Source organism: Geotrypetes seraphini, chromosome 10, assembly GCF_902459505.1.
Source record: "Geotrypetes seraphini chromosome 10, aGeoSer1.1, whole genome shotgun sequence".
NCBI lineage: Eukaryota > Metazoa > Chordata > Amphibia > Gymnophiona > Dermophiidae > Geotrypetes > Geotrypetes seraphini.
The window spans coordinates 127,981,546-127,996,999 of NC_047093.1; the positions used below are offsets into that span (position 1 = coordinate 127,981,546).

Genomic DNA, 15,454 nt, shown 5'->3' on the forward strand with positions numbered 1-15,454 from the left:
GGACCAATGGATATCGCCTTGGGGAGGGAGGGACCAATGGATATCGCCTTTGGGGGGGGAGGGAGGGACCAATGGATATCGCCTTTAGGGGGGAGGGAGGGACCAATGGATATCGCCTTGGGGGAGGGAGGGACCAATGGATATCGCCTTTGGGGGGGGGAGGGAGGGACCAATGGATATCGCCTTTGGGGGGGAGGGAGGGACCAATGGATATCGCCTTTGGGAGGGGAGGGAGGGACCAATGGATATCGCCTTTGGGGGGGAGGGAGGGACCAATGGATATCGCCTTTGGGGGGGGAGGGAGGGACCAATGGATATCGCCTTTGGGGGGGAGGGAGGGACCAATGGATATCGCCTTTGGGGGGGAGGGAGGGACCAATGGATATCGCCTTTGGGGGGGGGAGTGAGGGACCAATGGATATCGCCTTTGGGGGGGGAGGGAGGGACCAATGGATATCGCTTTTGGGGGAGGGAGGGAGGGACCAATGGATATCGCCTTTGGGGGGGGGAGTGAGGGACCAATGGATATCGCCTTTGGGGGGGGAGGGAGGGACCAATGGATATCGCTTTTGGGGGAGGGAGTGAGGAACCAATGGATATCGCCTTTGGGGGGGGAGTGAGGGACCAATGGATATCGCCTTTGGGGGGGGAGTGAGGGACCAATGGATATCGCCTTTGGGGGGGGAGGGAGGGACCAATGGATATCGCTTTTGGGGGAGGGAGGGACCAATGGATATCGCCTTTGGGGGGGGAGGGAGGGACCAATGGATATCGCCTTTGGGGGGGGGGAGGGAGGGACCAATGGATATCGCCTTTGGGGGGGAGGGAGGGACCAATGGATATCGCCTTTGGGGGGGGAGGGAGGGACCAATGGATATCGCTTTTGGGGGAGGGAGTGAGGAACCAATGGATATCGCCTTTGGGGGGGGAGTGAGGGACCAATGGATATCGCCTTTGGGGGGGGAGTGAGGGACCAATGGATATCGCCTTTGGGAGGGACCAATGGATATCGCTTTTGGGGGAGGGAGGGAGGGACCAATGGATATCGCCTTTGGGGGGGGAGTGAGGGACCAATGGATATCGCCTTTGGGGGGGGAGTGAGGGACCAATGGATATCGCCTTTGGGGGGGGAGGGAGGGACCAATGGATATCGCTTTTGGGGGAGGGAGGGAGGGACCAATGGATATCGCCTTTGGGGGGGGAGTGAGGGACCAATGGATATCGCCTTTGGGGGGGGAGGGAGGGACCAATGGATATCGCTTTTGGGGGGTGAGGGAGGGACCAATGGATATCGCCTTGGGGGGGAGGGAGGGACCAATGGATATCGCCTTTGGGGGGAGGGAGGGACCAATGGATATCGCCTTTGGGGGGGGAGGGAGGGACCAATGGATATCACTTTTGGGGGAGGGGGGAACGGAACCCAGAGCCGCCCTGCAGGGAGAGTTATATATATCTAAATTTCATAAAAGTCTATTATCTGTAACTATTTGGGGGGAACCTTCTTTCAGCCTCGCCCCCCCCGCCTCAGCAGCTTTAGGCTCCCCCCAAACAGGTGGCCGCCTATCCACTGGAGGGGCAAGAGCAGGGTGGCGACGGTCGGCGAAGCGCCGCCCACTGAGCCGTTAGTGGGGCGCGCGCGCGCGGGGACGGCCCAGCTGCCGCCCGCCTGTGTCTCGCGCGTGGCGGCGCGTGGCGATGGAGGCGCTGATCCCTCTGGTGAATCGGCTGCAGGACGCCTTCGCCGCCGTGGGGCAGAGCTTGCAGCTGCACCTGCCGCAGATCGCCGTGGTGGGCGGCCAGAGCGCCGGCAAGAGCTCCGTGCTGGAGAACTTCGTGGGCAGGTAAAGGGGCGGGGGCTGAGGCGCGGATGGTTCCCGTGGACCTTTTTTTTTCTCCCTCCCCCCCTAACGGACCGTTTCCCTCTGGGCCGGACTACAATGGCCTCGGCCAGAGAAATAAAGCCAGAGCACCTGTGTCTGATGGACTTGGCTGCTTCGTGCTTTCTTTACACTATAATATAAAAAAAAACACGGTGGGGCAGGTGATGTTCATACTTTTTTTTTTTAATATTTTTTATTCTTTTTTTAAATTCTTACATCAAGTGAAATACATGTAATACATTCAATTAGGAAAAAACACTTGAAATTATTATTAAATCTTCTTACAATGTGAATTAAATAAACCCTTTATCAGAATTTTATATCATATTAATATTACAATAGTTTTCCTTCCCTACCCCTTCTATACATGTGTTATTATATATACATGTTATTATATATACATGTTCTATACATGTGTTATTATATCTGATCAATAGAATAATTTGTCAATGGTCCCCATATTTTATTCAATTTTTTAATATAACCTTGTTGTAATGCCAATACTTTTTCCATTTTATATATATGACAAATTGAATTCCACCAAAAAAGTGTAATTCAATTTAGTGTAATCCTTCCAGTTCTGAGAAATTTGCTGTATAGCGACCCCTGTTATATGTTCATACTTAATCCTGCTCTGTGTATTAAGTATTAAAAATGCAGTCAAATAATCCCCATGACAAGGTAGACCTAGGACCCAAGTTGGTGGGAGATGTATGAAAAGAATGAAAAGATTAACACAAAAAAGGAGCTCCCACCAACTTGGGTCCTAGGTTATTTGCCTGGACTTTTTTTGTGTTATTTTCATAATATATAAACAATAACAGTAAAAGACTCACAGGATTAAGAACAGGATTAAGTAGGACAACTTTCCCGCATCTTGAACATTACTTTCTCCATCTTGTTTTTATATTATAGTGCAGTGGTCTCAAAGACGCGGCCCGGGGGCCACATGCGGCCCGCCAGGTCCTATTTTGAGGCCCTGGGTACGTGTCTCATAATCACAAAAGTAAAATAAAACCGTTTCTCGATCATGTGTCTCTTTAGCTATAAATGGCAATATTATTATTAAGACTTAGCCGAAAGGAAAGATTTATAAACTAGAAAGAGTTTTACCTCATGCAAAATTGTCGTTTCTTTAATAAGACATTAACTATTCTTTTCTTCGGCCCTTCAAGGACCAACAAATCCAAAATGTGGCCCTGCAAAAGGGTTTGAGTTGGAGACCACTGTTATAGTGTAAGCAAAAAAAAACCCCAAACCTGACCCTTGATACTCTTCTGACAAAACCAAAAACACGGTGGAGAAGGTGATGTTCACGATGCGGGCAAGTTGTCATACTTAATCCTGCTCTGTGTATTAAGTATTAAAAATGCAGTCAAATAATCCCCATGACAAGGTAGACCTAGGACCCAAGTTGGCGGGAGATGTATGAAAAGAATGAAAAGATTAACACAAAAAAGTAGCTCCCACCAACTTGGGTCCTAGGTTATTCGCCTGGACTTTTTTTGTGTTATTTTCATAATATATAAACAATAACAGTAAAAGACTCACAGGATTAAGAACAGGATTAAGTAGGACAACTTTCCCGCATCTTGAACATTACTTTCTCCATCTTGTTTTTATATTATAGTGCAGTGGTCTCAAAGATGCGGCCCGGGGGCCACATGCGGCCCGCCAGGTCCTATTTTGAGGCCCTGGGTATGTGTCTCATAATCACAAAAGCAAAATAAAACTGTTTCTCGATCATATGTCTCTTTAGCTATAAATGACAATATTATTATTAAGACTTAGCCGAAAGGAAAGATTTATAAACTAGAAAGAGTTTAACCTCATGCAAAATTGTCGTTTCTTTAATAAGACATTAACTATTCTTTTCTTCGGCCCTTCAAGGACTGACAAATCCAAAATGTGGCCCTGCAAAAGGGGTTTGAGTTGGAGACCACTGTTATAGTGTAAGCAAAAAAAAAAACCCAAACCTGACCCTTGATACTCTTCTGACAAAACCAAAAACACGGTGGAGAAGGTGATGTTCACGATGCGGGCAAGTTGTCATACTTAATCCCGTTCTGTGTCTCTTTTACTGTTATTGTTTATATACTATGAAAATAACACAAAAAAGTACAGGCAAATAATCCACATGACAAGATACCTAGGACCTAAGTTGGTGGGAGCTACTTTTTTGTGTTCAATATTTTTATTATTTTCATAGCGTAAACAATAACAGTAAAAGATACACAGAACATACCAATGAAGGAAACTATGTCTTTCGCGAAAATACTTTTTGGTGAGTTTGCTCTAAACTCTACTCTGTCTAAACATCATATCGCTCTCTTCCAATCTCTAATTATGATAACTATCAAAACCATATGAAACGATTGGCAGCATCCTGACAAACTTTCATTTGTTGCATGGTGGAATCTGGTCTGCATTATTTTACATTATGAAGGCGTAACTGCTAAAAGGATGCATAGATTCCACAAATTTATGCTCATATGGAACCCAATCATTAGTCACTGTAAATCACATCTGACTTCTCCCTTAGCTCAATTATTTCCCTCTGATCAGACTCACTCATAATGGTATAGTTTGTACCTTTGCTTTGGATTAATGCCATGGAACTGCCCAATGATAGATCGATGTCGCCCTTGCTAGTTTTTCTCTATAATATACCACTGCGACATTCCTAATTTTTCCTGGCGATGCACTATCATACTTATAGTGCATAAAGTGTTAATCATATTACCAAATGCTCATGTATCGATATTATACCTGTGTACTTATTATACCTGTAGAACTTGTCATAATTATGTTAAAGTTGTTGTATAACTTTTCTTATTGTTTTATAATATAAAATAATAAAAATATTGAACCCAAAAAAAAAAAAAGATACACAGAACAGTATTAAGTATGACAACTTGCATGCATCGTGAACATCACCTTCTCCACCGTGTTTTTGGTTTTGTCAGAAGAGTATCAAGGGTCAGTCTTTTTGCTTACGCTGGACCTAAATTGCTTAAGACATCTGACTTTGAGGACAGTAAATCTGTAGTTATCAGGGTTTTCATAGTGTGAGGAGGTAATAACCAAACTCATATATGTAGAGCTGAAGCATGTTTATGTTTATTTAAGATCTGATCTACCGCTCCTGCATTTTACTGACTTAAGCGGTTTACGATGTATCAAACTAAAACGAAATTAGGTCCTTGAGATAAACGACCCTACCTGTCCCGAGGGCTCATAATCTGGCTAAAGTACCTGATAAACTAAAAATATGTAATAACAACATATAATACATTTCCAAGATCAAAAATCAAAGAAATAGAAATAATGAAAGAAGATAAAAAATTAAAAAGAAAATGAAACAAATTTAAGAGATAGAAAAGTCTCTGAAGCAGCCTGATAGCAAACAATCATATTTTAGTGCAGGTCTTAATACAACTCTCGGCATAGCACATTTCATAGTGTGCTGTTTAATACAAAAAAAAAAAAGGCAGCATAAAAAAGTGGAGGTTCTAAGGCAATTAAGGGGAAGAAGGAAACTTTTTTTGTTATTGTATATATTCACTAAACAATTTTTTTTTATCCGGATGTTGTATCACTTAAAACCTATTCATAGGCAGCAGAACGCTTTTTTGTTTGGAAGGGCCCCAAAAGCTCTGTCCAAGACCTCACACAAGCTGCCTCAGACCCTATCCCCGAATAGTACTAATTATAATGCAATTTTTTCCATTATTTTATTAAGAATACATAATAACAACCCCAAAATTAAACTACATAAAGCACACTGTATTTAGAGAATTTGAATTAACACTTATATTCTGCTTTTTCCAGAGAGGTCACGTCAGATGACTTTAAAATATGCAATCTCACCTCACAAACTGCTCCATAAAACTGCCCTTCAGTGCCAAACAGGTACAGTAGTAATACAAAGCCCCGCAAAGAGTTGTAAGAATAGAAATACTGGGTCAGACCAATAGTCCATCTTGCACAGTATCCTGTTTACATTTTTTTTTTGTAACTATTTTTAATAAACATCGTACCTTACACAAACCGCAAAGCATTGTGAATTCTTCAATACCCACTCTCAACAAAATACCCACCACAAAATTACAGTAGATGTAGTTATACTCCCTCCCCTGGCAGCAGTGAGGTGCAGGAGGTGAGCAAACACTTCACAGAAGGCATGGGAAAAGATGTGATTCTGTCCCTGTCTATCCTCACAAGTCTCCATTAACATCAGAAGTAGTTACTTCATTTAATTATGCTACTGAATTTGAGGCTCTGGTAGAGACCCATCTTCAAGTACCGTATTTTCACACATATAACGCGTGCGTTATACACGATTTTTACAAACCCTGTATAACCATGTGCGTTATATGTGTGAGCGCGTTATCCCCTTTTTTTTTTTACATAGTTCCCCCCCGACGTCCAATTCACCCCCCCGCAAGATTGCCCGCTCCCGCATCCCGAAGGACTGCTCGCGCTGGAACACGCACCCGCACCCCCACCCCGAAGAACCGCTCGCACCCCCACAGCCTCCCCCCCCCATCATGTAGAAGTTTCCTACCGTCGTCCTGCTGCTTCTGCCGGCGGTCCTGCCCCTTCTCTTAGCCCTGCGTCTACGCTGCTTCCTCTTCCGGCGGTCCCGCCCTTCCTCTGACGTCAGAGAAAGGGCGGGACCACCGGAAGAGGAAGCAGCGTAGACGCAGGGCTAAGAGAAGGGGCAGGACCGCCGGCAGAGGAAGCAGCAGGACGACGGTAGGAAACTTCTACATGATGGGGGAGTGGGGAGGCTGTGGGGGTACGAGCGGTCATTCGGGGTGGGGGTGCGGGTGCGTGTTCCAGCGCGAGCGGTCCTTCGGGGTGCGGGTGCGAGCGGTCCTGCGGGGGGGGGGGTGAATCGGACGTCGGGGGGGCATCAGGCTTTAAGGGTGGGGACAGGACTTCAAGGGTGAGAGGAGAGTTGGGGCGGGCTAAAGGAGAGTGGGCTGGCCAGAGGAGAGTTGGGGCTGGCTAAAGGAGAGTCGGGCTGGCCAGAGGAGAGTCGAGGCGGGCGAAAGGAGAGTCGGGGCTGCAAGCACGGTATACAGGTGTGCGCGGTATATAAAAATTTATTTACATAAATTACAGTTCCCCGCGCGCTATACCCGTGTGCGTGTTTTACACGGGTGCGCGTTATCTACGTGAAAATACGGTAATCAAAGACACTTTATTAATTTGGGAATATTAATTGGGAAGAATACATACTTTGTAAATGGGTCTCTGTCAGATCCTTTAATGTAAATATAAAATATAAATACTCCAGCTGATGAGGACCTTCAAGCTATGTCAGCTGAAGTCTTCCTTTGAAGATAGTCAAAATCCTTTTTACCAAGCTTGACAGGTAGCAGCAGGGTCCCTAGGTCATAGATGCGGGCACTTCAGTGGCTCAAGGATGCCAGTGTCTGCTATGCTTGGTAGAAGGGAGTTTTGGCTTGGAGGAGAACCTCAGTTGGTGGTGCTTGGGGATCCCCACCAGCTACAGCAAGAGTATGCAAGTACGTCAACACTGGAAAAATAAACCCAGAAATGCATTTCCTTTTCTGTTGAACAGAATATAAAGATGTCTGCTATATACATTTCCCAAAGTTAATGTATTGGTCAATAAATTCCTTTTTTTACCTTTGTTTGGAGATTTATTTTTCTATCAAGTTAGTTTCAGTTTCTCTTTTTTTTCTGCTTTCCTTCTGCATTTCTTTCTCTCCTCTACCCCATGTGCCAACATGCCTCCCTTTCTCTCTCACACTGTTCACCATCTCTCTCAATCCTTCCCTTGCTGCAAAGGGAGTCCGAAAGGAGAGAGGGGACGATCTAGGGCGCCTCTCTCCCATCCCCTCTACTGCCAAGTGCAACATTATAAGCAGTGCATGCAAATAGATCTCATGCATATTTCATTAGGGAAATCCTGAAAACCCAACTGGATTCTGGCCCTCAAGGACCGGAGTTGCCCACCCCTGTTTTAGGGGGTGAAGAGCTTAGTTGCACAATGGAAGAGTGGGACTTGGGTGTGATTGTATGTGATGATCTTAAGGTAGCCAAACAGGTCAAAAAGGTGACAGCGAAAGCTAGAAGGATGCTAGGTTGCATAGGGAGATGTATGGCCATTAGGGAAAAGGAGGTATTGATGCCCCTGTATAAGACTTTGGTGAGAACTCATTTAGAATATTCTGTACAATTCTGGAGGTCACATCTTCAAAAAGATATATAAAAGATGGAATTGGTCCAGAGGAAGGCTACTAAAATGGTATGTGGCCTTCATCATAAGGCATATGAGGACAGACTTAAAGATCTCTATCTGTATACTTTGGAGGAAAGGCGGGAGAGGGGAGATATGAGAGAGACGTTTAAATACTTACATAATGTAAATGTGCACGAGTCGAGTCTCTTTCATTTGAAAGGAAACTTTGCAATGAGAGGGCATAGGATGAAGTTAAGAGGTGATAGGCTCCGGAGTAATCTAAGGAAATACTTTTTTTTACAGAAAGGGTGGTAGATGTGTGGAACAGTCTCCCGAAAGAGGTGGTGGAAACAGAGATTGTGTCTGAATTTAAGAGGGCCTGGGATAGGCACGTGGGATCTCTCAGAGAGAGAAAGAGATAATGGTTACTACGGATGGGCAGACTAGATGGGCCATTTGGCCTTTATCTGCCATCATGTTTCTATGTTTTCTCCCAATCCCCCTCTCCAGTTGTTAAGCTTTTTGCTTTCCTGCAGGAATTCTGTCCTAAATACAGTGCTTGCCCATTCAATTTGTGCAGTTTGGTTTGCTTGTGACTTATAGATTATGCAGCTCTGATGTAGCATTCATAGTTATTATTCAAAGTAATTTCTCAAGCAGAAATCTATGGTCTTACTCAAAGCAGCTGTCTTTGTTTGTTGGCTATCCTCCTTGAATTGGCTGAGGCTGTCGCTAAAGGAGCGCCATGCTGACAAGTAGTGCCATTCACTTAAGGATAATAATCGGAAGAGAATACAAGAGACAGTGTGTACTCACCCTGGCCTTCAATAGAGCAATGTTACCAAACTGGCAAGAGCTGTTAACTATAAGGAGGGCCAATCAGTGTCGGAACAATGGACTGACTAGTAGTTTAAAGATAGACAGGAAGCTATCTCTTTCAGCAGCTTTTTCTTTTCTAACTTTCTGGGGACAGTTCAGACAGAGAGGTTGAATAGAACTGTACAAATGTACTGGCAAAATCTCTATGCCCTGTTTTGACTCAGGTTTAAGCTAATAGACTCTTAGCTCTTTCCCGTTGCTGATATGACAGGGATATTAAAATGCCCTCACAGAGTGACAGAATTTTAAGTGTCTCTCTGCGCAGGTTTACCCCTTTTCTAGAGAATGATTCGGGGACAAATTTTGTCCCTGTCTTTCTCCATTCCCGCTCTGCCCTTGCCCCCATCCCTGCAAGCTCCGTCCTCATCTGCAGAAGCCTCGAACACTTGTGATTTGAAAGTATTCGAGGCTTATGCAGAGGAGGACAGAGTTTGCAGGAACAGGGCAGCCACCCCCCATTCTAATTCTTTTTAAGAGTCGTAATCACTGGGGCCAGCTCTGTGGGTGTAGTGGGTGCGTTTGCATTTTGTGGGGAGCACACTTTGTGACCAAGGAAAAGTAATTCTGTGGTGTTGGAACCATAGGAGATGACTACCTTGCTGTTAAACTGTTGTTTCAGACTGTTTTTTTGAATTCAGTTATCATTTTTGGACTCCACCACTTACTTGGGAGCCCACTTTATTAATCTATTAACCCTTTCAGTGAAAGTTTTCTGATATTCTTTCATTTGAGTCCTTGGAACTTTGTATGACTTCTACATTCTGCCACTTTCTTTCCTTTGGAAAAGGCCAGTTTGTTCATTAATACAAATATTCAGAGGTATTTATTTTGAAAATTGTTATCCCACTATTAACTAGTTGGATAACAAAGTACATACATAAAATTAATCTGCTTCACTTGAATACAGAAAACAAAATAAATATAGGTATCCTTTATATCTTAGTTGTTGTAACAAATAATTAAACCTCACAATATGCTTGAGCAAACAAAAAAGCCTCAAGTCTTTTCTTAAAACCTGCCAAAATGTTGAAGCAAACATAATCTTACTGGCAGTTCATTATATTTAGTTCAGTGGTTTCAAACTCACGCCCCGCCAGGTACTATTTTGAGGCTCTCGGTATGTTTATCATAATCACGAAAGTAAAATAAAACAGTTTCTTGATCATATGTCTCTTTAGCTATAAATTACAATATTATTATTAAGACTTAGCCAAAAGGAAAGATTTATAAACTAGAAAGTTTTACCTCATGCAAAATTGTTATTTCTTTAATAAGACATTAACTATTTTTTTCTGAGGCCCTCCAAGTACCGACAAATCCAAAATGTGGCCCTGCAGAGGGTTTGAGTTTGAGACCATTGCTCTATAAGATACTGGGAACCAATGTAAAGCTTTCATCAAACCAGTCAAGAGTCAAAACAAGTTAGTCCACAAATCATGTGAACAGCTGCATGCTGCACCTTAGACTAGGATAATCCTAAACAGACTATTACAGTAGTCTAGCCTTGATGATGCTAAAAACTCTGAACAACTCAAAAATCAGATTTTAATAGCAAAGGCTTCAATTTACTTAAAACGTTCAATTGAAAAAAACCAGCATTAATAATGATGGCTAAACTTGGAATCTAAACGGGGTAGGGAAGTTGTCCAATAGAATACTGCACAACAGAGGTCAAAATAAGCCAATATGAAAAGAAAAAAGATCTCTACATATATAGTCACATGTTTCAAATATCATGACATACACTCAGAATTGTGTAATTTGATCAAGAGCTGAAGCTCCTATAGCCAAACCAACCACCCAATCACTGTGTATGGAATAGTGACAAACATTAAAGAGTTACTATATGGTGATTCTCCAAAAATGTTTCTTCATTCAAAAACTATAGCAATAAATATAACTTAGCTTTTGGGGTGTAAACGGGTCCCAACGTGGGCCACGTTTCGAGAATCTTTTTCAAGGAACCCAAAAGTAAAGGCAAATGAGTTATTAAGTTGCCAATCAAGTGATATAGAGGTGCGCTGTTAAAGACCATAAAAAAACCCCCAGTGTCAAAAACTTTCATTAAAGAGTAAAAGCTCACAATAAAATGAATTAAAGGAGAGGGTACCTTTCATATGCAATCTTTCTATGGTTAAAAAAAAAACCAACTTCCGTTCATGCTCTGCTCTTTCCTTGTTGTAACAGCTGACCCAAAATTTAAAAGTTGTTGACGTCATCCCGCAAACGCGGAGAGGGCGTACGAATCAGCTGTACTCCAAAAAGCTATTGGAGGAAGACTGATGTGTCTGTAAAGGTGGGTTTTACAAAAAAGCCTGTCATTCTAGTTCACTATTAAGACCTGCAGGGGACAAGGTATACAATTTAAAAATATAGCGCTGTTCCTGGGTCCACAAAAGAAGTGTCTTATCTCCACCCTTAGATTGCCTAGAGCTACCAAGAATGGAAAAATGAAGGTCATCTACTACATGCTGCTTGTCCATCCAGTGCTGTACCAATGGGGCATTCGTTTTGCCCGTCCTAATTTTGCTCAAATGTTCTGCAATCCTTAGTTTAATGCTCCGCGTTGTCTGCCTGATGTAATATAGGGAGCAAGGGCAACGGATGATGCAAACAACCCCCTGGGTGTCACAATTAGAGGACATACACTCAGCCTTCTTCTTGACCCACATAGGTGTTGAAAGTTGGGCCAAAGGGATGCTATATTGGCAGAACTTACAGTGGCTACATGGTATGTGGCTACTGAGTTGGACAAAGACCTCCGGAAGTGTAAATTCTTAGTTGTTGCTTCAAATTGGGTCCCTTGGAAAAAGCAAACCTGGGTGGATTCTGAAAAACTGTGGATTTCTGATCTGTCTGTCTATTTGTTCATGTTTTTCTTTGTAGAGACTTTCTTCCTCGAGGTTCTGGCATTGTAACAAGGCGACCGTTGGTACTACAGCTTATCACTTCTAAAACAGGTAATAAAAGATGTGTGATAGCCCTAGATTAGGTAGAGATGAGAGGCTGAATTCAGCAGAATTCTGGTGGGAAAGAAATTGCAGCTATCCGCTATAATAGCTGTAGGTTAGGCAGCTATATGCACCGAAATGAGGCTTCTACCATATTTGGCACTGTTTAATTTCCAAGTTTATTAAGTATTTGATTAATCGCTTATTCCAAATTCTAAGCGATGTACAAAATATTAAAATATTAAATTACAGTAATCGAAGGAAACAAACTTTATAAATGTGACTGACACGACAAACGAGATACAGAAGGAATGGGATGGGAAGGAAATACAAATTTAAAAATAGTAAAGAAGACATGTAAGGAGAAAACAATAGGGAAGAGGAGAGCAGTGCGCCTCAGAGAGTTTAAAAGCCAGGTAACTGTTGCTTTCTTATCTGCAGTTTTTCCTTCAGTAAACTGGTGGTGCTTTCATCTTAGGGGGCATTGTTTTAGCTGTGAATTACAACCATTGCTGAGCCTTTTAAAATGAAGTTTACTTCTGTCTCTGGTGGTTCGATGTGCCCACTTCCGGTACCTTTAATGTTTTCTGAAAGCGTACAGTTGAATGCATAAATGTGGTAACCTAGATTCTCTGCTCTAGTGCAGATATTTTTTTTTTTTTTTCATTTTTATAGACCGTCCTCCCCAGGAGCCCAGAACGGGTTACAATAGTCATTAGGTGCTTAAAACTTCCCTATCTGTCCAAAAGGCTCACAATCTAACTAAAGTACCATATTAAACACACTGTATATTAACATAACAAATAAATTAATAGTAGCAGTCCAATAACAAACAAAATAACAAAAATAAACCAAAGAAAAGAAGTCAAGATAACTGCACTCTGTCTGTTCCATCTGTGTCTAGAAACTGTGGCTTTCATTGCATCGGCCCCAGGGAGTGGAACAACCTTCCTGGATACATTTGCCAACAGCAAAATTTACAAAAGTTTAGGAAAATGCTGAAGAGACATCTATTCTGTAAGATGAAATATAGGGTCTGAGCTAGGTTGAGGGAGAAGAAGTGATGACTGTTGAGTGCTGAGTGCTGGTCACGGAGGTGTTTGATGGTCTGGTCTGTTTTATCTGGCATAATGATGTCTGCCATCGAGGCATCTTGTATGCCTTATGTAATTTTATATTTTGATGTATGCTTGGGTTTTGCCAGTTTTTGCCTTAAATGATATTCGTCGTTGATGCGACGTGTATGTAATAAATATGCAATTTGATTTTATATGCAAGTATGTAATTTGTTATAGTATGTTTCTGTATTGTATGGATTTGTACGACGAATGTTAATGTCCTATTTTGTATGTTCATATATAACTCGCCCTGGATAAGGGCGGGGGAGAAATAAACAAACTAACATAAAATAAAGTCCAATCTGAAAAAAAAACATAGTAGCAGTCCAAAACGGTAGAAAACCGTGTCCTTGTCAGTTCAAAGTAGGCTGTTGAGACTTCAGTGATAATAAGCAAGCCTATCACTCAGGCAGCCAGCAACTGCACCACAGATCGGGACCATCCATAAACAGATCCCTCCGATCGTCGCAGGGCCCTCCAGACAAGTTGGCTGGTTCCGAGGTAGACTGACCACGACCACCTCTGCAGCGCACGCCCGATGTCCTCAGGGGCTGTCTCCCATTGATGCGCATCCTCACACCCTCCATGATGTGCCACTTACACGCCAAGAAGCCACCGAGAGACCCTCCAACACACTGCACAAGTTTCAAGTTTTTATTTAAAATTTGATGTACATGCACTGTCATAAATTTCAAAGAGTATTACATTTCTAAAATGGGGAAACAGTACAATACATAGACACAATATCAGACAGACATACAAGCCATAGGACTGGTACAGAGGGGAAGAGGGGAAGAACTACAATAATTATAGTAAAGAAAGGACATATAGGGATAACACAACCGGGCGGCATAAGGGATAAAATAGAAAGATATCAAAAATCAAAGGATATAATATAAGAAAGTCTTCATCATTGAGTCTAAAAGTCAAGAGTAAGATAGAAGAAATATAAACAACAAAAGTTCATGATCCTCAAGATTATATTTCAATGGCATCCTTATACAGGAAGCTTTTTAGGGAGCCTTTGAATCTGTCCAATGACGTTTCATTATGCAAGTACCCTGGTAAAGCGTTCCAAAGATGTGGGGCTGTCACTGAGAAAATTACAGACCTCCTTGTACCAATAATTTTTAAGGAAGGAATTACAATACATTACATTACATTACTGATTTCTATTCCGCCTCAACCTTGCAGTTCTGGGCGGATTACAAAAGAGACTTATCCCAGGACAAGCAGGCATGATATTCTCACATGTGGGTGACGTCATCTACGGAGCCCCAGCGCGGACAGCTTTTCAAGCAAACTTGCTAGAAGTTTCAAGTTTGCACACTGCACCACGCATGTGCTAGCCTTCTTGCCACTAGAGGGCGCATCCCCACCTCGTGGTCCTCAGTTCTTTTTCATCCGCGGAGCCAGAAGCCCTGTGGAGAAATTGTGCTAAATTTGCCTTCTGTCGCCGCGGCTGTGTGGGGTTTTTCGCACGGTCGCTGCGTTTTTTCGTCTCTTTTTGCTTTGTTTCTTTCTTTTTCAAAAAAAAAAAAAAAAAAAAAAACTTCGTATTCGTTACTACCGGGGGCTCCCGGTAGCCGTGGCCGAGGAACCTCGCTTGTTCCCGGCTCGCTTGTGGGCCCATGTCCCGGCCCGTAACGGGCTTTAAAAAGTGCGGGCGCTGTGAAAGACTCCTTTCTATTACTGACCCGCACAGGTGCTGTTTGCGGTGTTTGGGGCCCCAACACCCGACGGCATCCTGCGATAAGTGTGCCACCTTTCAGAAGCGGGCGCTTAAACGCCGAAAGGCCCGCATGGCGGAACTTTTCTCTGTGGAGTCCCCGCCGGGGAAGGCCTCGAGTTCGGCCTCGGCTTCGGCCCCGGCCTTGACCTCGGCCTCGACATCGGCCTCGGCCTCAGCTTCGGGACCGTCGGCGTCGCCTCGGGCCTCGGTGCCTTCGAAGCAGCTGCCCTCTTCCAAGGCCTCGGGTAAGTCTCCGCTTCCCTCCTCAGCTCCATCTAAGAAGCCATCCTCGGGCTCGTCGGCGGGTGGGTCCGCCTCAGTGAAGCCCAAGTTGCCATCGTCCGCTGCCCCGAGGGAATACTCGAGACCGAGGTCGCCCTCTGAGGAGCAGCGGCAGGTCTTGCCGCAGGGGATGTCAATCCCCGTGTTCCAGGAATTGCTCCGGGCGTTGATCGCCTCGGAGCTCACCGGGGCCATTGACCAGCTGCACCAGGCTTCGGCCTCGGCAGCTTCGGCCTCGGAGGCTTCGGCCCCGGTGGCCCCGCAGTTGGCGACCTCGGTCTCGGGTACCGGGGCCTTGGCTCCCGAGGCGCCCACGGCCTCGACCTCGGTGGTTCCCTCGGACCCGGCTTCGCGAGATCCGCCGGAGCGTAGTGTGCGGCCGAAGGACAAGGGGC

At 44.0% G+C, this 15,454-nt stretch overlaps 1 protein-coding gene across 7 annotated transcripts in view; it reads left to right on the forward strand.

Moving 5' to 3' along the window:
- The first annotated feature begins 1,474 nt into the window (after positions 1 to 1,474).
- Positions 1,475 to 15,454, forward strand: part of DNM3 (dynamin 3) — a 241,736-nt gene continuing 227,756 nt past the window's right edge. For all 7 annotated transcript variants that reach the window (XM_033961013.1, XM_033961014.1, XM_033961015.1 and 4 more), the window contains exons 1-2: positions 1,475 to 1,841; positions 11,863 to 11,936. In XM_033961013.1, coding sequence (XP_033816904.1) covers positions 1,696 to 1,841; positions 11,863 to 11,936 — 220 coding nt within the window. In that variant the 5' untranslated portion in view covers positions 1,475 to 1,695. The remainder of the gene's footprint in view (positions 1,842 to 11,862; positions 11,937 to 15,454) is intronic.